Below are 25,996 nucleotides of genomic sequence, written 5' to 3' on the forward strand. Positions count from 1 at the left end.
AGAAATTACACACTCATACAACAAACTAACATGACTTTTAAAGCTGATGTGTTTTTTTATGTAATTTTTTGATGTTGCTAACAAGTTGCTAAAAAAGAACTTCTACAGCTTTAAAATGTATGAAGGACATTCACTCATATGCTTGTGGTATTTGTAGTCCTTCTCCAGTAACTCTTTAGTAACATACTTTTTACTTAACATAATCACTCCCATGATATGGGGTGTGGGTGAGAAACAGATCAATATTTAATTATATATAATTATATATATATAATTATATATATAATTATATATAATTATATATAAATATATAATATATATATATATATATATATATATATATATATATATATATATATATATATATATATATATATATTTACTATAAATCTTCACCTTTTACCAGCCCCGACCAGTAGGTGGCAATATGCACGAAGAATGTGAAACGCCAAAAAACAAAAGAAGAAGAATGTGGAGGTGAAAGTGGAGAAGAAAGGAGGAAAGTGGAGAAAGTAAAATTAATTACTTTTTATGCTGCATTTATATGGCTTGTGGAGCTTAAAAGTTTTGGTCACCATTAACTCGCATTGTATGAACCTATGGAGCTGTGTTATGTAATGCTTTGTGTAAATAAAAAATAAAAAATGATTTCAAGACCTGCCCGACCTCACTCGAGAAGCCCCACCCACCGAACAAAATTATCCGCAAATTAGAACGCGCTTTCTTATTCCTTTCGTTCAATCAGAAATAAGTTTGCTGCACGGACCGTGAGTTCTCGTACCTCTGATTGGTCAACCCGTATTCTGGTGTGACGCTAGACTTTACGCCGACGTTGGGGGCGGAGAAGGAGGGGCGACTCTAAAGGAGCATCGCAGCCCATCCGATCCAGCACGCCACAAATAAACAACAGCAGTCCTTCGCGAGCGTGCCAAATTTGTACTTCTGTCGGTCGCATTGCGCCGCAGCCGAGCTTTGCGTATTCGCCCATTGAGCAGTTCGGCTGGGGTTGTGTTTAGCGGCTGCCCGTAGCGCAGAGGCCCAGAGGAAAGACGGCGGACCCGTGAGTGTGCAAACACCAGCGCATCTGACCCTCACGAACACCGAGCATACATGATCCAACCACGCTCTTTACACCACTGCGAGCATCGGAATACATTTGTCTGGGGGGTTGAGACTTACAGTAGAGCCTTGGGTTAAACAAAGATTAGAGAATGGCGATATAAACAGTAGAGAAGCTGCCGGTGCTCTGCTAGTCCCTTCTGTTGTGCTTGAACCTGCGCTCAGCACTCTATTTAATCTGTGTGCTCTGCATTATTGCAGTATCTCTGCCCTAATAAAACAGATCAGTGTGTTTGTTTTCTTGTTGTCGTTGCTGCTTACTCGTTTAAACTCCTTTAAGATAATTACACTTAGCCTAATTGTGCTAAGAGCTTTAGAAATCTGTCTATCTCTTAAAGGTACACATAGTATTTTTTTCCTCCTTAAAAAATATTCCTAAAGAGACAAAGTAATTTTAAAACATGCATATAATCTTGGCCACTCACATGACTTCAGTCATAACAGTAACCTTCTAAAAGCCATTATGTTTTACAAGGAGAGGGTCCCCTCATGGGGGCCACCATGTTAAGATCACATGACCAATCGAATGCGGCTCGTTTTATTTCAGTAATTGCCCTGTTATTGGACACTTTCGCTCATGGATTAAATGAGTCATGCTGCAGAGTGCACCTTTTAGTGAATAAATGTTATTGTCCGTAATGTTTGTAACTGGAACAGAAGCCCATCTAGGTCTCGCTTATTAGCCTACATCATGTGCTTGAAACAGGAAGTTGAGTTGCTAAAAAATGTCCCTCACTTTGGGTTAATGTTTTAAACCATCTTGAGACTTATGATCATGTTATAATGAACATTTTATTGCATAATTGCCTGTATTAGTTGCTTTGTAGCTGTTGAAAGGTGTTATAAGCAATACATATTTGTTAATACCTGTAGGGATGTTCAAAAAATTATCTTTGTGACTTTTGTCTTCATAGAGAATATGTAACAAACGTCACCATGACGTCCAGATTTAGTAAAACTTACACTCGGAAGGGTGGACAGGCCAGCTCGAAGTTTGATGAGGTGTTTTCCAATAAGAAGGCCACTCTCAGCACCAAATGGGGAGAGACCACCTATAAGGCCCAACTGGGGGTCAAACGGCCCTCGTTCAAACCAGAGGTCCCAGAGCTGACCAAACAACCTCGATTTGATGATGATGATAGCTCAGAGGACCCATTTGGATTTGACAGCGATGACGAGTCCAAAACCGTAACGTCCAGAGGTACTCTCCAGTCTGAGATGGACTCAGACGTTGCTGGGACTGTAAATGAGCAGTCCAAGACAGCACAGACAGAAAAGCCCAGTGTGGCCACAATAGTGACCAGTGAAGGTACCATGGGGAGCATCCAGAGCATTGGAAGAGGTGCGCTTGGTCTAAGCAGCCCAGGTGGGAAATTAAAATCAAGCTTAAACTCCAAGCATGCTATTATTATTATTTTTGGTTGAGTGACCTTATGATTTCTTTAGAGTTACTTTTAGCTACAGTCATGACCATGAATGAAATTACATAATATGTAATTATTGCACTCCTGATGTTCTTATGAGCCAAAATGCACTTGGCTGTAAAGTAATTTGGAGTGCTTAGTCTTTTTGTTAGTTTTTGTTGTAAGTTTTTTTGGTCCTATTTTTTGGTAATTTTGCCTACCTAATTACGCTGATGAATCTGGGTTAGGCGCAGGTATCAACACTATTTTTTATTTGTTAGTCTATGTACATATGTGTCAAATGGCTATATTTTTCCATTCTGTCGCTTGTTCACAGGCACTCATTTTACATGTGTATTTGTTTTTTAAGATAATGTGTGTCAAATTGAAGAAAGTTCAACATTTTAAAGCATGTCTCCAAACCCCTTCGTTCTGCTCCATTTACTTACACTCTGTCTAACTGTTTGAAATGGAGACCATGTCCTTTGTGAAATAGTCTAAAAATGAAAACTTGGGCCCTTTTTTGCATAATTATTTTGACTTAGGATCTCAATTGGTGTGAAATGTTCTAAAGGTGAAAGAAACAGGTTTCCTAGGGTCATGGTAAACCTGGAAATATCAGGGAATTTAAAATTGTGATTTCCAGGTCTGGAAAAGTAATACACCCTTTCAAAAGTCATGGAAATCAAGTGAATTACATTTTTCCATATGCTAAGCTCTAAAATGTGTCATCAGCTCGATTTTTTTTTTGTTTGAGAGCAAGCTCTCACATATGATGTTATAAAGCCTTATCCAATAATCATGACCAGAAATTCATTGGTCCAAAAGACTGGGAACCTTGGAAATAAAAGCAAGCAATTGACCCTTCGCTAAACTCCACTCCACTTGGTTACCGTCGCTCGCTCTGACAAGCTTTGCTGAAATTCCTGTAGGAATGAATAGGATATTGCAGTGAACTGTGCTTTTTTTGGCTAATCATTCTCATAAACAGAATTGATAATATACGTATTCTTATACTTGCTGACGTTTTTTTGTAAAATAAATGGTTAAATTACAAAGTCATTTGTTTGAAAACTGGAGACTATGATTCAGAATCAAGGCAAACGATTATCACAATCGCTTCAAAAGAGAAAAGTTTCATTTGATGGTGATAAAACACCTGATTGCATTAGTGGAAGAAAACAGAACTACTCATAACACACTATGATGCTGTAAATGCTTTATTGTCTTTTGCCATTATTAAGACTTAGTTATTAGCTTTGTTTAACCTTGGAGCAAATGTAATTGTCCTTGCTTATGTTATACAATATGGCTGACACATCCATGGCATACTCTCTTCGATATTTTTATAAAGATTTTTAAAAAAGAAAGGGAAAACATTGTGTTACCGCTCTTGGTACCTCGTGCCACTATTACAAGTGACCCTGCAACAAGGTTTTTTTTTTGGATGATTTCTGTAAAGTTCTTCACATACTTCAACACACATTACTCCCGTAGACTCACATTGGGGGAAAAAGAAAACGCTCAACAGAGAAATGGCGGACGGCAAGAGTTGCCAAGTTAGGATTGGTCAGAAACACTGAAGGTGGGGCTTATAGAAGGGTCAAATTCTGTATTTTCATGATCGTTCATTACTGTTATTTATGAATATTTAGGTATTAGTGCTGACCCTACACACACAACGTTACGTAATATCTTATTTTCTTTTCAACTCAATGCAGCTAAAATGATTCTTGCTTCATCATATGTCTCTGGTACCGAAGGAGATTGGAACAAATCCAGTCTCAGAGTAAGCAAACCACTCTCACAGCCTTCAATTTTAAAGACCCACAGCAGTGACTTCCCCGATAACTGGGACTCTCCTGGGGAGGACTCACCTCCGGGTGCTGGGGAGCACAGCTTTACTCAGGCTGGGAACTCCTCTGATGGGCTCAAGAGCTCAGAGCAGTGCCCCGCAGAGCCTGAACCTGTGTTGGAACCTATTGACTTTGAGCAGCTTCCTCTTCTTAAACCAGCCAGTGATAGAGTATACCGACGACCCAACCGGAATAAAGGGCCAGATAGTTCTCTAGCCATTGATGCACCGAGCCCTGCAGTGGGTCCTACATCAGTTGTGGGATCAACACCAGACCCTGCCCCAGTTAAGACCACCAGCACAGGGGTTGCTGGGAGTTCAGAGGTCAAGCCCGCAGGTCGGGGCAGGGTTAGGGACTACACCGTTCTTCACCCATCCTGTGTGTCGGTGTGTAATGTAACCATCCAGGACTCGATAGAAAGGAGTGTGGATGAGTTTGTGAGCCCAGCTCCTGCTGACATGGGAGATGTAGGAACATTCAGGAGGAAAACGGACACACTACCTTCGAAGCCTACCAGGTACACACATAGTCAGACACATCCACATACCAACCTACTTCTAGGTAAAGAGTACTTCATCTGCCTTTTGTATAGGGATGCCCCACTTATCGGTCACTATATATAGAAATAGATATATATCTTTTTGCATTAACCCTAGAATGTTTATATAACTTCACCCCCCTTAAATGCATACCAAAATGTGAGCAAAAAGAAGACCCAGGTGAATACATGCATACTACTCATAAATATGAAGATGGTGTTTAACATATATTTAATTACTTAAATGGAAATTGAAACAATCAATGTATTGCAAAAAATAATACCAGTGTTAAATGCATCGAATACCAAAGCAAACGCACATGGGTCATATTATATACCCACCTATGCATTAGGGGTAGTGATGCAAATTCTCTTATAATTTAAATACTATTAAACTAAATTTAAAAAAAAAGTCTGTTCACGTGATAGAAGACATCTTCATTGAGTTGCAGATCAAAAAACCACTTTATGTAAAAAAAAAAACTTCTTAAAAACTAGACGCTGAGTCATTTTTTACCCACATATGCATTTTATGGTTCATTATATTGTTTTCAATTTTAAACATATTATATTATGACGTAAACGTATATATTATGCATATATGTTCTAAACAATTTAGAAAATGTTTTTTTAGTCAATGGTTTGATACCCATTTTTACAAAGCATGTAAAATTCTTGGTCTGAGCTTTAGTGTTAACGTGGCTTTTGTGTAAATCAGGCAAAATCATACACATTTATTGGCCTTAATACACCGCTCTCTGTCATTCCTGGCATTCTGCAGCCAAATATTTTTTGTCCTCTGACCGCTAAATGGTATAACCGATTGATGGCAACCAATTTTCTAAATAACTGTGTTAGTTTCATGTGTCTCTTATCACTTCACAATCTTTCTTCTCATTTAATACAATTATTTTAACTTGGTAATAAAATATTTATTCTGTTTAGTGCACGAAACAGAGTAATGTATAGTCAGCCGGTCATTATCGCAAAAATAAACCCCTTCAGGGTGATTCAAATCCCTCAGCTTTGTGACACTCTGATGGGTTAATGCCTTTTTTATAATGATCGGCTGACTACATCTTATCCCTTATTTGGCTAAAATAATTATTAATTGTTATTATAAGTTGTATCTGCCAGATTTCCGTGTTGTTACATCGATTAATGAATGTCATTCTATTCAGGTTCAGGCCCACCCAGAGTAAAAGTAAGAAAGAGACGAAACTGGAATTTTTTGGCTTTGAGGCTCAGGGCACAGATGGAGAGGCCACAGTGTCTGACAGCACAAACTACAAGATCAAATACTTTGGTTTTGACGATCTTAGCGAGAGCGACAGTGATGAAGAGGAAGACTCTGCAGCTAAACAGAGAAAGAAGGAGAAGAATGCTGCAACGGCAGCCCTGTCGGCCAGCCCGAACAGTCCCCAGATCAACTATTCTCAGGAGAGTCAACAGAGTGAAAGCAGCACAAATACAGGTACACAAACAAACAAATGTGGTCACGGTGGTTTCCGTTATGTGCTTACCTCTGACCCTTTGGATTTTGTCCCTCTTTGTTGTCAGATTCTCAAGAGTCGTTGGATGAGACAGGCTCCATTGAGTCACAGAAAGAGCGGCATGGAAAGCAGACCGACAAGTCAAAGGAGATCGGACGCAAGATCTTCAGTGGGCCAAAAAAAGTATTTTTACTTAATATCTATATTGATTGCACCTCTGTTTTCTATCTGTTCTTTAAAACTATGTTGTTAAATGGATCAAACGGGTATGAAGTTTGTAACTTTAACTTTACTAGTGTCAACAAATGTCATAGCAAAAATACCAGTGGAAGCCCATTGATCATGGTAGCAGAGCATGTGAGCGTAGCGGAGCGTGAGCGTAGCGGTAATACTTCCTCCTGAGCGGAGAGCGCCTTTCTGAAGATTCGCTCGCTCCGTCCGCTCAGTGCCGCTCGCTCTACCCGGAATGCCCTATTGTGATTTGCTAGTTCGAGAATCGGTGAATTAGCTAAAGCAGTAGTGGGTTGGTTATGGAGTTCAAATATTGTTTTAAGGAAGTTGCGAGCCTTATGCAGAAATTCACATTAAAAATCACAGTTAAGAACGAGCAGGGAGGAGAAATTGAAAGGGAGTGTGGAGAGACTGTGAGAGTTAGCAAAGATTCATATTGGAATATAAAGCGTCACATTGCCAGAAAGCACGAGGATGTGCTACGCAAACATGGTAGTGCAGCAAAAGGTGAGCTATAGCCTATATCATTCGAAAATAAATTAATAGATAAATGGGTAAGGTAGGCTGTTGTACTGAGCCCCTCTCATGACATGCAGACAAAAATATATTATAATATACAAATTAACATTTTGTTCCCAACTTCCCATGAATTAAGAATTCGTTCTCTCATTTAGGGTGGCCACGAATTAAATTTGTTTCTACAAATTCTTAAATCGTTCCCTGGTTTAGTAAATCGTGGCCATGTTGACCTAATTCGTAGGCTACTCTCGTTTTATTAAAACAAGGAAACAAATTATTACAACGTGGTCACGATTTACTAAACCATGGATCTAAATATTATATTGTTAATTTTGTACGATTTAAATAAAATGAGAAATTAATTATTAAAACATGCTGACGTCAGGTTGGAACGAATTGTTAATTCGTTATGCAATCATCATATCAGTGCAACTAAAAATAACCTATAGCCAACTCACAATATGAATTAGCCTACATAATTGTAGTTGATGTAGCCTATTTTTAAGTTGAAATTAGACAGAAGTTATTGAACCACTTGTTAAATTTAAATAAAAAAAAAAAGCTGACCCGAATAATTAGGTAGGCCTATAATTTAGATGTAGACAACAGAAAATTTACTGTACGCTATTATAATGTACGCAAATTTGTTTTTACAGAAAAAACTGCTACCAATCAAAGGGAGATAAATAATTTTTTTCCTCTCCTGCGTCCCCAGACTCCCCAGTTCTCTGTGTCTAATACACGGAAGAAAGAATTAGATGATGCATTTTTTAAGATGGTTTACGTGGAATATGAACCTCTCACAAAAGATGAACGTGAGGGTATGCGTCATTTTGTCAGCGTTGCCCAGCCCGGCTATACCACACCGTGCTTTGTCCAAGCTAATATTCTAAAAGTAAATTCTAAAGTGATGTAAAGATTGAGACGTTTTTAAATAGACCGCAATTACCCGCAGTTTTGGTCTATTTAAACTTTAGAACGCGCGTTTCTTTTACTAATGCCAGTAAATCATCCAGGTGTGCTTTGATAAGATGTTGTTAAGTGCATTTCACCTGTGTGTGTGTTTATGAGCATGATAGTCCAGATGTGTTGTGTGAAGTTCTACATGCATTTCATCTTGTTTGTGTGTGCGTGTGCGTGTGCGCGCGCACGTTTTAATATGCCTGTTTTGCAACTGCAGTTATGTTCACGGAAATAAAATAACGAAAATCAAATATACCTTTTCAGTTATTGCATTTAATAGGCAGGTTTGCCAAAGGGCTAGACATGTTTTTTAATTAAGTTAATTTAATGCATATAAATGAATAAAAAGAACAGACTTTTATTCAGAATCACCCCGAAATAACTTCTATTTACAATCCTAGCTACTGTAATTTATACATGTATTCCAGATATTCATTACAAAGTACAAACAGAAAGCAAGTAGCCTACAGAGATTTGTTTTACCGGTGAGCGTGAGCGATTCATCAGTGGAGCGTTCGCTTGGGACGTGAGCGACTGAGTGGAGCGCACGCGCATAGAGCTGAATATTGAGCTGAGCGTCACACCGCTCTGCTTCGCTCACATGCTCTTCATGGTAGTAAGGTAGTCCTGCCCCAGATTCTTGCCATTGGATGAGCTAATGTAGTTTTGCTTTGTTGGGCTGTTTGGAATGCTCATACCAATAGAAAAGTGTTTTGATAGAGCCACATTGTAAACACTTCAGGGGAGTGAACTTACTAATTGCTTCTAGTTGACTCTGCACGTTATACTGTGGATAGAAGGCATGCTCACTTCGGTGCAGTTATGAAATGAATTGTGGTTCATTCTGATGTGTGATGCCCTCCCTCGCAAACAGCAGGTTTTGAAGCGTGACTAGCACAACTGCAGCCAAGAAATTCTTGCGCTGGTCCGGTGATGGATTGCGATGCGTATTGTGAAGAGATTTCGATCTGACAATGGTGTTTAGTGTAAAAATTTGCTCTCAAGTCTGTTCCCCGAGTGCTGTTGAAGTCTCGTTCTTTATGTCCATGAGTTTGAATTCTCAGCTGTGGCTGTAATGCCAGCTCATGCATGAGGCAGCGCTGTGATTGGATGGAAGCGTTCCTTCTCATGAATAATGTGGAAAAACTCTCAGTGGCGTAAATACGTGCTGTCCTACCAACCATAACTCTTGAGTTTATGCATTCAACTAATTTTTGTGACATTGGTTCAACTTTGTTTTGAAACCGGAAGAACAAAATGGCTCAATAAAATGGAAAACTAACCACTTGTGCTAGTGATGTGCAAACTGCACATATCAAAAATTTGTTTTGGGGTTTCATGACCCTTTAAACTTTAAAAATATTACTCCCTTCACCTTTAAAGATGTATGCAAGTCTGCATTTAATTTAGTACAAATACGTTTACAGTGCAGAAGGGCCTGAGATATATCTTAATAAACTAGTGGTTTGTGTTTGTTTGATGCAGGCTCCTGCTAAAGCTGTGTATAACGCTCGTCACTGGAATCAACCCGAGCCAGTGGAAGTGCCGCCTTCTGCTTCCTCCCACACTGTGACTGTACCTGTACGTAAAGCACTCTAACCTTTCCCTCACAATACCATTCTTTCTGCCTTTGCACACCATTTAGTATTTTTTTTTCTTTCTTTACCACAGAAGGCCAGTGTGTTAGGAGGCAATAAAGACACAAATTCCCATAAAGATGATGGAGTGTTTAAAGCTCCACCCCCTCCTCCTAAAGTCATCAAGTCTGTCACAATCCCAACTGAGCCTTATCAGGACATTGTTACTGCTCTCAAATGCAGGACAGAGCACAAGGAGGTGAGCAATGCACTCTGGGAAATGCTGTAAATAAATGTAATGTAAATACATTTTACAGAAATGAGCTAAGGATGTGCTCGGATTTTTAATGGAATGTGTTTCTCTCTCTGTGAATGTAGTTGTACACGGTGGTCCAGCATGTGAAGCACTTTAATGATGTGGTGGAGTTTGGGGAGAATCAGGAGTTCACTGATGACTTTGAGTATCTGGAGACAGGCTTGAACAGCACACAACCCCTCAACACACGCTGCCTTAGGTGAGACACACAAACACAAACTTATTCATATTCTGTCTATTAATGCTTGAAGGATTGTAATGTGATTTCCCTTTCTAGTGTTGAACCCAGAGAATTTCTTAAATACTTTAGCACAAGCTCCCTGCAAATATAAATATGGTCACGTACCATACACGCATGCATAAAAACCCTCATTTATCGTTGGTGTTTCTCGTTTCTTCAATTTCTGCAGTATAATCAGTCTGGCTACACGCTGTGCCATGCCAAGTTTTCGCATGCACCTAAGGGCTAGAGGGAAGGTGGCCCAGGTCTTTAAGATGCTCAGTGATGCCCAACAACACCCGGTAAGCCTCCTGAAACATCAGCCTTATCCACGAAAGAACTAGCGATGCATTATTAAGCTAACAATGATCAGTTCTTTATTCACTAGAAAATCATCTATCCTTAATTCACTAAAAAAAAACTTCTGTACAATTTACGGAGCATCATTCCACACAGTACTGTAGCTCTGCTCATAATGTTAATGCTCTTTGAAAAGCAGTTTGTTTACTTTATTAGTAGAGATTAATTAGAGAAGTGATCATCTTTGCTCACAGATGAGCGAGAATCACAAACAGATGCAGAGCCGTGACACTGTAAATCTTGTTAGTTTTGGTGCATGAAAATGTTGACTCATTTGGTCTGACTTGAATTTATTTATGTATCTAAGGATGCACAGCATAAAAAAACTAGCTAAATCCACATAATGAGTTAAGTCAGATGTTTCGAATAAAGCAATAAGCCATGAGAGGCCATGCATTACAGTGATTTTACCACAGTTAAGCGGCACGATGTGAAGCATATTGTGTATTTTTAATAAAATGGTAGCAACAGTGATGGGTTAAAAGACACAATTGTTCAATACATAGTTAGACATATTCATTATAAATACAATAAACAATTCTTCGGCTAAGTAATGTAGTTCATTACTACACTGCTCTCTACAGTAGGCTAATTGATTCTGATCTTTCAACAGTTTGTATAATCACAGCTAATTTCAAATCTCTTGTTTATATCACCATGTTTTATTTCTTTTCATATCAATGCAAGTTCGAATAGCTTAATGTAGCTAAAATAGTTTGCTACTGATTGCAGTAAAATGGCCTTAGAGGACTTGAGTTAATTGAAATCTATATGGTAAGCATAGCTGTTAATAAAACGCAAGAATCTCAGGAGTCTGCAATTAAAGCAAGAAAATAAAAACATCTCTCAGACAAACAAGGATGCTTGGTCTTCCACCACAAAGAGATGGATGATAGCGAACAAACAAATAGAGGAAGAGATGTCACATTGTTGCTAAATAGGTTAGCTAAATCACCGGAAGTAAATAACAAATAACTTGGATTGCAGATTATATGTAATGGAAATATATTTAAGCAATATCACACGAGCAAGAGTGCGAAATGGCCCTACATCAGCACTGCTGTGATTCAGCCACAGGCACAAGGCTGCAGGCCGAGTGCCGTAGGTAATAACAGCAGTGCTGATTTAGGGCCATATTATCATTAATGAGAGATGGTGGAAAGGGTGGAACATTTCAGGTATCTTGGCATTACATTAGATAAACAGCTCAGCTTCAATCAGCGCACGCTAGGTATTTACAAGTGCTGTCAACAGAGACTGATAGTTATTCGAAAACTTAAACATCTGTCAGTTCAGCCTAGTCTTCTGCTTCTTCTGTATCAAAGTATTATTGAGTCAGTTCTCTTTGAGGACAATAAAAAAAAAGTATCTATCTATTATCTATCTATATAGCATGATTGCGAGTGTGTATACAACAGTTCAATGAACAAGTAAATTTCAAAAAACGGAGTACGGTCATAAAAAAACACATTTGTGCATGGAACTACTTTCTTAAGAGACAGATCAGAATCTGCCGTTGCTGGTTCAAAACAAATTATGCATCCAAGCCTCCGTTAGTAATTCAAAAATGTCACTTCAAAAATAGTATCACGGCTTGTGCAGTTTCGAACAAGTTAATTGGATAAACAAACAAGGATGTGTGTGTGTGAGAGAGAGAGAGCGAGAGAGAGAGAGAGAGAGAGAGAGAGAATGTGTGCAATCACTTGTTGCCACTCCCAAGCAGAGATGCTGTCAGCTTTCTGAAGAACAGCTTTCTCAGTGGAAAAATAGCATCCAAGTGGGGGTATTTCTTCCTATTTCATGGTAACCTGTGCGCAAGCGTCAATCACTATAGAAACCGCAGTGTCCTTCGCCATTTTAAACAGCATCTATTGTGTAATCAATCACTCTGTTGTGTCTCTGCTGTGATGAGCCGTAATGCTGAAGTTGTTCGTTTAAAGCTATTTCCTAGCTTTAGTAGTGTAGTAGTAATGCAAGTGATCACGAAGAGCTGTTATATGTAAACGGCTGACACGGATTCACTTCGCGTCACCTAACTGGCTTCTATTGCACACAAAAATAATCTTTTGACACCACCTGCTGTCTAATATATGTAATGTAAAAAAAAAAAAAAAGACAAACAGTAGCTCTTAACACATCTGCACTGCTCTTACACTTTAGTTTAGAATGGCATGAACACAAGCGGAGTGATACACACACAGTGAAGTGTCCGAGTGCTGATGGTGTCAGTCCATCAGTGCTCATGGAATATCTCTCGTCCAATGAGAATCAAGGACTGGAACTAACAGTTGTATATAAATTAATATTGTTATGTTGCAGTGTTTTTCTTGTTTTCTATTTTGTAATATACTATTTATATTAATGGAAGCTTTATTTACATTAACATAAAAATAATTTCATAATTTATAGTTTGAACTATTTGTCTTTTTATAAAACCTACATTGTGGTATTAAAATGTAATATATCTACGTCCTTTGCCTTCTTTCTCTCTGTTTCTCTTGGTCCGGTAGAATTTAGCTCTGTGCACGGCGTCTCTGATGTATATTCTCAGCAGAGACCGGCTGAACATGGATCTGGACCGGTCCTGTCTGGAGCTGATGATCAGGCTGCTGGAACTTGAGCAGGATGACTCCGTAGCTGATCAGCTCACAGCTAAAGAAATGAGCAAAGTTAAAGAGAAGATCCGCAAACTCTGTGAAATGGTCCACAACAAACATTTAGACCTGGAGAACATCAACGTAAGTGACAGTCAGCCTTCTTTTTGACCTGAGAGCACCTAATAAATTTAAGATCCTACCCAGGAATAGCTTTTAAATGAATAAAATGCATTGTGATATCGAAAAACCCTTTCAGTCTCCCTTTTGTCAAGGAATTTGAGGAATATTTTTTTTTAAATATTTTAAAGTGTTAAATATTTTTATGTTCCAGCTTTTTAAGTATAAATAAAGTATGCAGTCTGCACGGACTGTATGCGTGCAGCCCAGTTTTTCTCCATATGCAGACAGTACTAATCTGTGCCCATTTTTGTTGCATGCGACTGCTATTGACTGTACTAAAAGAGCATCACAAAGCAGACGTAATGTCCATGTGTGGAACGTGTTAATTTGTAGTAATGTATTAAGTGCAATTTATGACTGTTTAATACATGTGTAAATGTTATCCAAGCTATTTTGTTTTCAAATAACACTCGAAGGAAGTTAGAAACACATGTGACCACAGTGCATTTGTAGTGTAAACATCCTGTCAATCAACATAAAATACGGCTTGAAGAAAACAACTAGTCAATTTGAAAAATTGGAAAAGCCCATAGGTAGTCATGGACAAGACTTCACAGGGCTTCTTCAGTATGCCAAGAATTATATCAACATGCAGTGATTGATATAATTCCATCCCAGATGTGTATAACGTTTTTCTTCTGTAGAACTCAAACAAAGATTTTTTTAGAAATAATTTCAGCTCTGTAGGTCCACACAATGCAAGTGAATGGGTGCCAAAACTTTGACGGTCCAAATATCACACAGGCATCATAAAAATAATCCATACAACTCAAGTGATTTAATCCAGGTCTTCTGCAGCGATCAAATCAGTTTTGGGTGAGAAAAAAAAATATATAACTCCTTTTTCACTACACATCTCCCCATTAAAGTCTCAGGCATGATCATGATTTGAAGCTCGAATACACTTCCTAGTGCTTGACGCATGCGTAGAGCGCTAGATGGCGCTGTAGGAAGTGCTTGAAATCATGATCGCCAAGGAGACTGCTGATGTCAAGTTTTATATGAAAAAAGTTATAATTTGGTATGTTCTCACCCAAAACCGATTGGATCGCTTTAGAAGACATGGATTACATATGCTGCCTTTATGTGATGTATGTGATTTGAACTATCTCTTTAATACCAGGCGTAAACAGGGCCCTTGCTACTTGATAGTTTTCTTTTCTACTTTTTTTCTTTATACCTTAAAAGGTGTCAAAATTGGCTCTATAATGTATAACAATAAAAGGTTAAGGGAGCATGTATTCAACCCCTGCCTCTCAGAAAGAAGTCTATTTGTCTGCTATCTCTCAAGTGTGAAGTGCTGCTACGGCAGGAGAGGTGATTTCAATTTATAATAAGTATTTGAAAGGACATTTTTGCCCCTGCCTCCTTTTTATTGCTTGAATGCACTTTTTTCACTTTCATTGTCTCTCTTTCTCAGACGGGCCATTTAGCAATGGAGACGCTTCTGTCACTGACGTCAAAGCGAGCAGGAGACTGGTTTAAAGAAGAGCTACGTCTACTGGGGGGACTGGACCACATCGTAGATAAAGGTACTCTAGCTGTGTTTTTGGGAGACCACTGTGTAAAAACTCAATCCAGAAATAATAGAACATGTAGTATTGCATTTTTATTGACCTAAATGATGAAAAATGAACTGGTCAAATTAATACTTTCATAATGTATCTAGTTAGAAGTAGGGCTGGGTATTGACAACCACCTCACTATATGATGCGTATTGTGATACACATGTCACAATATATATATATATATATATATATATATATATATATATATATATATATATTTATTTATTTATTTAAAATTTTTATCACTGCAGAACCATTTAAAATGAACTATTAAAGGGGTCATGACATGAGAAACCAAATTTGCCTTGATCTTTTGGTATATAAGAGGTCTTTGTATCTTTAAAACGTCCTGCAAGTTTAATATTTTAAGACGTCCTCCCCATTCTAAACGAATCATTTATTTAATCAAGCTCAAAATACAGCTCGTTCTGGATTCATGGTTAGAAGTGACGTGACGGTTAGAAGTGACGTACCAGTGTTTGCATATGACCGCCTCCAGCACAAGATAACTACGCTTTAAGCGCCAAGACAACTCACGCTCATTTCAGTATCGCCGTCGCCTCACAAGTGTTCAGTCGATGGACAGCGAGCTCTGACAGAGACTACTTGTGCACAGGAAAATTACGATGCCACACAGATGTGCTGTTCCTGGCTGTGGTCAAACAAAACCTCTGAATAAGCTGCCGAAAGATCCAGGCGTCAGGGAAAAATGGATGCAGTTTATTTTTTGCGGACGTCCCAGTCACGGCAGTGTTAACTTAAGCGTTTGTTCTGTACATTTTAAGGATGACTGTTTTGAGAACAAATCTCAATATGATGCTGGCTTTGCCAGAAAACTGTTGCTCAAAGATAAGTCCGTGCCGACTATTCTGGGAACAACGACGACGCTAAACTGTAAGTAATCTATTTTAAACTTTAAACTACTTTTTTTTAAAGCGCAATTTCATTCATTATGAATAATCACAGTGTTTTTACTTAGTTTACTTGCATATTGTTCTGGCTGGGAGCGTCAATAATTGATACATAGGCACTGACGTTAGCCAATCATAACAGTGGGCGTTAACACTGAAGTCTTAAATGGAAACGCCCCCAAAACAGACTGTTTGAATCAGAGGATGAGAAACAGGGTGGGAAAAGGTCATAAATCACTAGATTTTAAAAGATTTTCTTAAAAAAAAACATATTAATACTATAATTGCACCTAAGGGAACATAATAATACAATAAAAAAACCCATGTCATGACCCCTTTAAAGTCAAAAAGGAAATTAAACATGGTGAAACACTCTTAAGATCGTACAATCAGTAACTAAAGCATGCATTTCCTTTATACATTCATTAAAAGTTTAACACAATCTTAATTTAATTAGTTAAAACATTTTAAGTCCATGAACATGTTGCGCATCAACTACCCCATTTATATATTTGTGATTTGCATATTTCCTTAAAGACATATCAATCAGAAATCTTTCTCTTTCCCTCAGTAAAAGAGTGTGTGGAGAACTTGAGTAAAGAGGAGGACAAGGAGAGTCTGGTGGCATCATTATGGGGAGCAGAGCGCTGTTTACGGGTTTTGGAGAGTGTGAGTGTACAGCCTTTTGAATGTGAATGTGTGTGTGTAATACATGTTCAATCATGTCTGCATACTATTTCTGTTTAATTTATTGTGTAATTTCTCATTCAAATCCAGGTTACGGTTCACAACCCCGAGAACCAAGCTTATCTGATCGCCTACAAAGAGTCCGAGCTCATCGTGTCTTCGGCAAGGTGACGCGTGTTGATATATTTGTGTGCGTTTGCATATCTCTAAGTAAGTTTTGCTTTGTTGAAAGGATGTGTGGTATCATTTTGCTGTGTGTGTGTATGTGTGTGTGTGTGTGTGTGTGTGTGTGTGTGTGTGTGTGTGTGTGTGTGTGTGTGTGTGTGTGTGTGTGTAGGTCTCTTTATTATTGTAAACAGATGATACAGCGCTACAGCCGAGAGGTCTCTTCATCTAGCTCCGCCCTCCCGCAGAGTAGTCATATCAATATGGGTAAGGCTGTGGAGGATTGTATGAGAGCTGTTATTGGAGTTCTGCTGAACCTTACACACGATAACGGTGAGAGACACTTGGATGCATTGATAATTCACACCACGCTCTCCTCTTGCTTTATTTGTAACTTTTTTTTTTTTAATACAATAAAGAGCATTAAAAAATTAAGTAATGTAAATTAATAATTGGAAAAAAGTTGTAGGGAGGAGGGAATCAGCAGGAACCTGGCAATACAATATTGTATTGATATCTCAGTTGCGATACTGTACAAATCTTTTGCATTTTGCTCAATTATTTCTCTTTCATCTTCATTGGGATTCATTGAGCTTTGCACAACAAGCGTTGTACGTCCTTCTTCGTAGAGCCACAGAAGTAGTGTAAAGTATATAGACCCATCAGTGTTAATTAATATGGTGTGAGGAAATAGCGTACTTTGTTTCCAGTGTGTTTATCTTTACACGAAAACCAAAGGAGAGGATCTGTATGATTACATTTTCAAATTAAATGAGTTCTAGATATTCTCAGCTCATTCTGAGTTTCATTTTGGTCATAGAAATACAGTATTTTTTAGGACTGGATAAAAATATTGATTTTACAATGCATCACGATCTTCATTTGAACTATCTCGATATTTTTTATTTTAAATTCCCAAATCAATCTTTTACTCTATATGTGACCCTCTACTACAATGAGAGGAAATCACTCACATTTGCAACCTCATTTTGCACTATGCGACTAAAAATGTTGATGATTAGCCACTGGCTGGTAATGTTCAGATTTCACTAACCTGTGATTAAGTAGTATAGTGTTGGAAAAAGTTCAGTAGCGAGACTCTTGCACTGCATGTTGTGAGTACAAGTTTGTTTTGACATGTTCCTTGTGTGTCCAAGATGAGCTCTACGCAACCCATTTGCCATTGAATAATGCCTTTTAATATCCTTTGAGTTCTTTACAGTCAGTTGTTGATCAAAAACATAAAAAAGAAAAATGAAACTTAATTAAACTAATCACATAGCATGGATGAGATAAAGCCATTCGAGTCCTCTCTTATTTATATGTGCTTATTTACAAACAGTCTTTACAGAAATGCTGGTTTTCTTAAAGAGACGGTACAGATTTTAGCACATTTAAGAAATCAATGTAAATACTCATTAATAGATTATTCAATTAAACAATAAACATGTAACAAAATATAATATATGCAATATGATATCATATTTATTGATGGAATATGTGAATTGGTTAATTTTTAAGAAGCCAAAATGTGACCTAAATGATGAAAAATGAATTGGTCAAATTAATACTTTCATAATGTATCTAGTTAGAAGTAGGGCTGGGTATTGCCAACCACCTCACTATATGATGCGTATTGTGATACACATGTCACAATTTTATATATCATGAAAAATCACTTTATTGTGATTAGATTACGCTTTCAATTCAAATTAATTTGGGTAGATGTCAGCTATGTCCATTTTGCTTACAGTATGAAATAAATTATTTTTCAACTGATGCTTTAATTATGCAGATGAACTTATTCAATTAAGGAAATATTAATGTTACAAATTATATTTATCATTAGTTATAAATATCTTGAGAAAAGTTATTGCGATATATCAATATTTGATAGTATCGACACAATTTAGAAGGCAGTCTCTATAATTAGCAGCATTAACTGGGAGAGATTTTTATTCATACGTGAGCAAAATGGACATTGTAATGAAAATATACCCATATGAATCGATATTGTATCAAAATTGGAATTGAATTGAATCGAGAGCTTGTGAATCAGAATCGAATCCGGATATCTGGATCAATACCCAGCCCTAGTATTTGTAGTGGTGGACAACCTTGTTGTTTCCAAAAATATTAATATGTAAAATGTAAACTTGAAAATATTGAATGTTGGTATACCCACCCCAGTATAAATGTCATTATACAAAAAAATCTAAAGAATGAGAATGAACACTTATACTAACAAACTTTCTCTGTCTGACCCCTCAGAGTGGGGCAGCACTAAAACAGGTGAACAGGATAGACTCATGCTGACGGCTCTAGACTGCGTTCTGAATGTTCCTCGTTATTTGCCTCAGGAGCAGAGATTTGACATCCGTGTGCTGGTAAGAGCTCTATGAATAATCCTCTGGATGTGTGCGGTGACATGATCTGTGCTTGTGTGTTTGTGCGACCCTAATTTTTATGCACGCAGGGTCTGGGACTGCTGATAAACCTGGTGGAGTACAGCGCTAGAAACAGACATGGTTTGGTGGAAATGGAGGTGGATGTGAGCTACCTGATGGATACACAGGGAAACACGAGGACAGAGAATGACGTGAAGTCGGAAGGAGAGGAGGGGAAGACAGCGGAGGAACAAAAGGAGGATAAAACTGGGGAAGAGGTCAAGAAGGAACCCACAACACAAAAGTCGTCAAACGCCCTGGTGGCTCTAGTGAAGGTGTGTTTCAGCCCCCAGCCAAATATGTCACTGTATGCTGACAGTGTCAATTAAGGACGGCTCGTCCATGTATCTGCCTGCATCATCTCTCAAAAAAGAACATGAACTACAGATAAAAATAGGCTTGTTATTCAGGGTTTTGCTCTGTCCAATTCTGAGAAACTACATTATGAGAAAGCACAGGACATGATGTACATAGCTAGTTATGTTTTGTTTTACTGTTTTGGATCGTTATTTGCTACTTAAATGCCCCATGAACTCAAAATCTTGAGTTTTGTTGCATGTAGCCTGTCTATTAGCTTTAAAGTCATCTGCAGTATATGTTAGTGTACTTAAAGTAAGCTTTGTAGCTGATAAACACATTTAAAATGTACACTCTTTTTCTTCTGGTAAAGCTACACAAGTTGATGTCCATTCTCTTGCATTAGAATGTCTCTCCCCCTAATACCACCTGCTATTGACTGGCAATAACAAGAATCAAATAATGGTTCATGGCTGTGACATAACTACTAAAAAAGATTATAATGTCCTGCCCAAACTTCCCAAAAGGGTTGGGCCCAAAGTTTCAGTAGGAAATATGTCAACACTGGAAAGAGATCCGCACACGTCAAGCAAAACTTTTTAATGCAAGTATTTTTGTGTGTCTGTTCGCATTAGTTCTTTCTGGAACGGGAGAGAGCTGCTATTCTAGCTGAGGCACAGACTGATGACCTCATCAGCGAGGCACCAAAGTCTCAGGCAGACCAAAGCGGAGAATGGCAGGAAACTTCCGGAGAGATCCAGTGGGTCGCCTCGGAAACCAACAACACAAATGATAAGAAAGAGGAGGAGGAAGAAGAGCTTGATCTTAATAAAGGTATCAATTATTCACAAAAACTAATGACGTGATTAATGACTAATTGACATGAAGGTCTCCCACAAACTTGTATCTTAAAATGCTTTAATTGTGCCTTGTCACATTGTCATGCACTTGCCAACTTTCATGTTTATTTCCTCCTTTCTATGATAGCCTTGCAGCATGCTGGGAAACACATGGAGGACAGCATTGTGGCATCATACACAGCTCTTCTGCTAGGGTGCTTATGTCAGGAGAGTCCGGTGAGCATCACTTCCTGTCATTCTCCACCTGTTCCAGAGACCCCGTATGCACTTGGTATTAAGATGTGTTTTTGGTGATCTGATCACGTGTGGTCAGCACTAAATACAGATCTAAAACATTTTGTGATCGGATCAAGTGGAGATTGTCAAAAACACATGACCACATCGCATTTGAGGTGTAAACGCTAATCCGTCCTGATGCATTAAAGGACGGCAGTGAAGCATCAACCCTCATCTGTCAATCAAGCGCTGTGCTAAAGCTAGAGTTTAAACTTTGTCAGTTATGAGCGGCTTAAAAAAAAACAAACAACCACAAACATGAGAACTTCACAGATCTACTTCAGTGTGTTTGACACAGATTAGAAGCACAAACATCTGAAGCTCCTGTAATACAGGTAATCCACTAAAATAACAGATAATTCTGCTGGAAATGGTTTGTGCTTAGATTAAATTTCAGATGCGTCTGTGAGGAACAGCGCACCATTTTATTTGCACTTTGTTTTTTATGACATTGTTGCTCTTTAATATCATGCAGTAACACACTGACATAGTGATTGATGTATGTCATCTTTCCCCTGAAATCCAAACACAAATGCTCACAGGAGACTCATTTAAGGGACCAGATGTAAACAGCAATGCATCTCGCCTGACCACATGTAATACCAGGTGTAAACGAGGTCAAAGAGCTATAAATGGATAGTTCACCCAAAAATGAAAGTTCTCTTATCATTTCTCACCCTCATGCCATCCCAGATGTGTATGATTTTCTTCTGCAGAAAATAATATTTTTATAAGAATATTTCAGCTCTGTAGCTCCTTAGAATGCAAGTGAATGGTGACCAGACATTTTGAAGCTCCAAAAATCACAAAGCAAACATAAAAGTAATCCATATGTCTCCAGTGTTTAAATATGTATCTTCAGAAGCAATACAATGGGTGTAGGTGAGAAACAGAACAATATTTAAATCCTTTTTTTACTCTTAAAGGAATAGTTCACCCAAAATTGAAAATGTGCTGATACTTTACTCACCCTCAGGCCATCCAAAATGAATCGGAGTTTCTTTCTTCATCAAAACAGAATTTAAGATTTTTAGGATTTCATTTCAGACCTCCTCCTTTAAACAATGCAATTTTATGTTCTCCATTTATTTGACGGTCCAAAATGCATATTTAGGGTGCATGAAAATAATCTACACGACTCCAGTTGACAAATAATGTTCTTCTGAACCCAAACATTTTTACATTTTTGTAAACTAAGGATGCTTTTTAACTACAAATGTTTGCCTCCATACATCTCTGTGACGCGCGCTCATGAGAGGGATGACATAAGCTCATTGGTAAGGTCACGTGTCACGTGGAGGAGGCAGGAAACGCATCATTGTTTACAATAGAAACTTGCACAGACCAAGTGCTGGTCACAAACCAAAACAATCCAAAACAATTTCAAACATGATGTCTGAGGATTTTGATTTTAGAAGAGAAGAGGGAGTTTTTTGCCCAACCCTTCCTATTTGAGCCCGAATACACCTCTCATGAATGTGCGTCACAGAGATGTACGTAAGTAAACATTTGCAGTTAAAAAGTATATAAGTATTGTATTGTTTCTAAAAATAATCAATCGTTTGGGTTCAGAAGAACTTTATTTGTCGACTGGAATCGTGTGGATTATTCTGACGCACCCTAAATATGCATTTTGAACCGTTAAGTACATTCACTTGCATTGTTTAGAGGAGGAGGCCTGAACTGAAATCCTAAAAATCTTAAATTCTGTTTTGATGAAGAAAGAATCAGTAAATTATCTTTGGGTGAACTATTCCTTTAATCTCAATTTTCAAATTCAATTTCAAATATGAAAGTGAAACTAAAAAGGCACCACATGTGACTTTCAGATGTGAAAGTGGAGATTTAGAGTAAAAAAAAAGGACTCTCGCCCACATCTATCATATTGCTTCTGAAGACATGGGTTTAACCACTGTAGTCATTTGGATTACTTTTATGTTTCCTTTATTTGATTTTTGGAGCTACAAAGGTCTGATCACCATTCAGTTGCATTGTATGGACCTACAGAGCTGATATATTCTAAAAATCTGTTTGTGTTCTGTAGAAGAAAGAAAGTCATACACATCTGGGTTGGCATAAAAAGCATGTCTAGGGCACAACAAATAACTATAACAAAAATAAAAAAGCAGTGGAGGTGTGTGTGGGGGAAAGTCCAGCAAAAATTCAAAGGAAAGACAAGACAAAAAAAGAGAGCGAGAGAGACGTGTCATATAGGGTGCAAATTAAACATGGTTGTTTAACAACAACATAAAGACATTTTGTTGTTGTTGTTTTCTGTTCTTTGGTGTTGAGTTTTTATTAACCTATCTTTCTTTTTCAGATGAATGTGATAATAGTGCGGGAAACCCTTCCTAAGGGAGATTTCTCTATAATGACTGAAATGCTGAAGAAATTCCTTAATTTCATGAACTTGACGGTAAGTGCAATCAGTGATGTCAAAGTGAAGAATATTTTCACTCCAGGGTATCTGGAAACCATTCAGATTTTACAAAATATGTGGCCATCAGGAGTGCTCTCATGTGGGCATTGACATTCGTATCTGTTATTTTCTTTCCCTCTCCTTTCCAATTATCAGTGCTCTGTTGGAACCACAGGACAGAAATCTATCACACGGGTGATCGAATATTTGGAGCACTGTTAGCAGAGGTGTCACAATCCCCTCCCCAACCACCGCCTCTTCCGTGGGATAAATCTGGACCTGGCAACGTGCCTTAGGCCTTTCAGGACAGGATGCAGCAGCTTCGGCGGTAAAGGTGGTGTGCGTCTCTACGGTCACGTCACTTAAGTGTCTCGCACTGGAGAGACTTGCGTCATTCTTTTAGTTTTACATTATGTTGTCTGTGCTGTCTCTCCCTCTTGTTCATACACACTCACAAACTATGTGTTTCCATAATGGTTGTTTTTAAAGAAGTGGTCCTCAGTTGAAATTATGATTTATGCTCCGTTATGGAACAAAAGTATGATTTTAAACTTGACCATGATTTAAGCTTAAATATTTTCTCTTTATCAACAGTTCTAAACCATTTCACAGTCAATATCAAGCCTACTTGTAACAAATTGATATCTCGAACACCATGTGTTGATGAGGTCATAAGATGCCTGCTGAACCAAAGATCAAACCCTTTTAGACAGGCAAACACACTCAATTTGAAAGTGAGGCTCTCGGATGCATGTTGTTGACAGATTCATTGGCATCAGAGGTTAGTCAATTCTTCTGTTTGTTGAACCACAAGAGAACCATCTTTAGTACAGATATCCCAGACACAAGCTATTTCAAAACAAAGCACATATAGTAGATTTCTTGCTTCGCTCTGTCCTGCAGAAATGAGAACAACACCATTTATTCCTGTATGGATTTCTGTGGACTCCTTATGAAATTATGTTTTAAATTACCATGTTTCAATCATTGTTTCTTTCTTTTGCAAATACAATGCAATTTATCCATTGTGTTGAATTTCCTTTAAAAGTGTGACACCTTGATAACAGCAAATAGGGAGTTTTGAAGATTTTATATTGATATCTGTGGAGGATTTTAGAAATGTTTTTTTCTTGGCTTTTCACTTCCTCTGATCATTCACAGGCTCTTTTAGATCATTATTTGTGAAAAATCATCATCTTATTAGGGTGACCCATGATTTAAATTGTTTTATCAAATGTAGCCTTCAAATATAGACTTTTCCCTGCTTTTATTTAATTGTGTTTTTTTCATTAGTTTTGAAGTCGGTGCTGTGTGATCCCCATTTTATGAAATGTTATGAAAAACCCCCCACAGTACTTAGAAATTGGTTTAAAGTGTTTTATTGGCTTTTTAAATGATTCCATCAAAAATTATTATCTTCTGTTAATTTAAACAACACTCTTGATTTTAATATTATAGAATGAGATTTTATTGTTTTATAATTTTATGACTGAATTGCTTTCTTTACCTTTTAATGTGATTTAGGAATATTGCTTCTTAATTGTGTTTCAAACATAATTCCATCCTGTGTTTATCTTCCGCTGAACGTGATCCTGCAGAATGTCTTGAAGCTGCCAAAAGGTTTTAGGGAGAAAAAAAACTGCATTTTTATTTAATTTTTTCAGCCTAAAGCTAAGCAAGTGTCTTCTATTCCTTTCAGATCTTTGCTGAAGCAGAGCCATATGGAGTAAAGCTTGTTCTATTTTGTAAAACTGAGGCAAGTTTTATGATAGTTAATTTACAGATCTGATTTTTTATTAAGTTTTGTCTTAATTGTACATAACTGTAAATATTTGCTATTTGATGTTAGAATGTTAGACTACTTTCACCAAACCTGATTTTTCTTTGTTTTATACCCTTCCTCCCTTTGGTTGCATTATTTGTAATGAAAAGTTAAAAGTACAATTGCAGTAAATATATAAATATAGTATATATATATATAGATATTGAAGGGGGAATAATTTGTAAAATTTTCCAGGATGTTGTCTTTGGTTACAATGTAAATAATTTTACCTTGAATAAATACTTTAATTACTGAGTTGACTGATTTTTACAATGTCAGACTGTTTTTCCAACAGTAAACAGTTTTTTTTTTCCCAACATGCGTAAAAACAAATGTTTAGAAAATCAGAAAATTCACTCTAAGGTCATTAGTATCTCATCAAGTGTCATGCTGGGATTTATTGCACAGCAACAGCCATTAAACAACCTGTAAGAAATTGAAAACCATAATCCCTTGTCAGAACATTTTGTTGAACTATGAATTTTAAGATGGGAAGCTGTATATGTATATTTTCTTTGAGCTGGTTAAGGTCATATTGTGCTCTGAGACCGTTTACGTGTCTGTGACAACCTGACTTGAGGGCTTATATACAGTTGAAGTTAGAAGTTTACATACACTTAAGTTGAAGTCATTAAAACAAATTTAACCACTCCACTTATTTAATATTAGCAAACTATAGTTTTGGCAAGTCGTTTAGGACATCTACTTTGTGCATGACACAAGTACGTTTTCAAACAATTGTTCACAATTCCAGTGGGTCATCAATTTAGCAGATTGGAAAATTAGCTTCTTATAGGAGGTGTACTGAATTAGAAGTGTACCTGTGGATGATTTTTAAGGCCTACCTTCAAACTCATTGCCTCTTTGCTTGACATCATGGGAAAATCATATGAAATCAGCAAGACCTCAGAAAAATAATTGTGGACCTCCACAAGTCTGGTTCATCCTTGGGTGTAGGTCCCCCTCTTGCCAGCAGTTACAGAATTACAGAAATACTCAAACCAGCCCATCTGGCATCCATGCAATTATCTAATCAGCCAATCATGTAACAACAATGCAGTGAAAAAAAAAATGAAGCACATACAGGTCAGGAGCTTCAGTTAATGTTCACATCAACAATCAGAATGGGGAAAATTTGTGATCTCAGTGAGTTGGAGCATGGCATCATTGTT

General features: G+C 37.6%; 1 protein-coding gene across 3 annotated transcripts; it reads left to right on the forward strand.

The window, feature by feature from the left end:
• The first annotated feature begins 851 nt into the window (after positions 1–851).
• Positions 852–25,061, forward strand: LOC127662804 (wings apart-like protein homolog). 3 transcript variants are annotated; one of them, XR_007972921.1, is made up of 21 exons: positions 852–1,060; positions 2,034–2,485; positions 4,244–4,895; positions 6,098–6,390; positions 6,477–6,592; positions 9,608–9,703; positions 9,794–9,958; positions 10,078–10,214; positions 10,426–10,537; positions 13,106–13,333; positions 14,793–14,904; positions 16,423–16,520; positions 16,629–16,705; positions 16,876–17,036; positions 18,975–19,090; positions 19,180–19,425; positions 20,083–20,281; positions 20,435–20,523; positions 22,904–22,999; positions 23,159–23,783; positions 24,702–25,061. XR_007972921.1 is itself a non-coding variant. In XM_052154153.1 (20 exons), exons 2-20 carry the CDS (start codon positions 2,056–2,058, stop codon positions 23,222–23,224), a joined length of 3,489 nt encoding a protein of 1,162 aa, XP_052010113.1. In that variant the 5' UTR covers positions 852–1,060; positions 2,034–2,055; the 3' UTR covers positions 23,225–25,061. The 3 variants fall into 3 exon arrangements, 2 of the variants coding, with proteins under 2 accessions (XP_052010113.1, XP_052010114.1); XM_052154153.1 differs by having other exon boundaries at positions 23,159–25,061; XM_052154154.1 differs by having other exon boundaries at positions 2,034–2,461; positions 23,159–25,061.
• Positions 25,062–25,996: the final 935 nt, after the last annotated feature.

This window comes from Xyrauchen texanus, chromosome 22, assembly GCF_025860055.1.
Source record: "Xyrauchen texanus isolate HMW12.3.18 chromosome 22, RBS_HiC_50CHRs, whole genome shotgun sequence".
Classification (NCBI taxonomy): Eukaryota; Metazoa; Chordata; class Actinopteri; order Cypriniformes; family Catostomidae; genus Xyrauchen; species Xyrauchen texanus.

Excerpts from the sequence above, each read along its gene's own strand:
- LOC127662804 (XM_052154153.1), top strand. The coding sequence starts at position 2,056 with ATGACGTCCAGATTTAGTAAAACTTACACTCGGAAGGGTGGACAGGCC. Across the intron at positions 13,334-14,792 it reads TAGACCTGGAGAACATCAAC|ACGGGCCATTTAGCAATGGA; the intron begins GTAAGTGACAGT and ends TCTCTTTCTCAG. Across the intron at positions 20,524-22,903 it reads GCTTATGTCAGGAGAGTCCG|ATGAATGTGATAATAGTGCG; the intron begins GTGAGCATCACT and ends TTTCTTTTTCAG.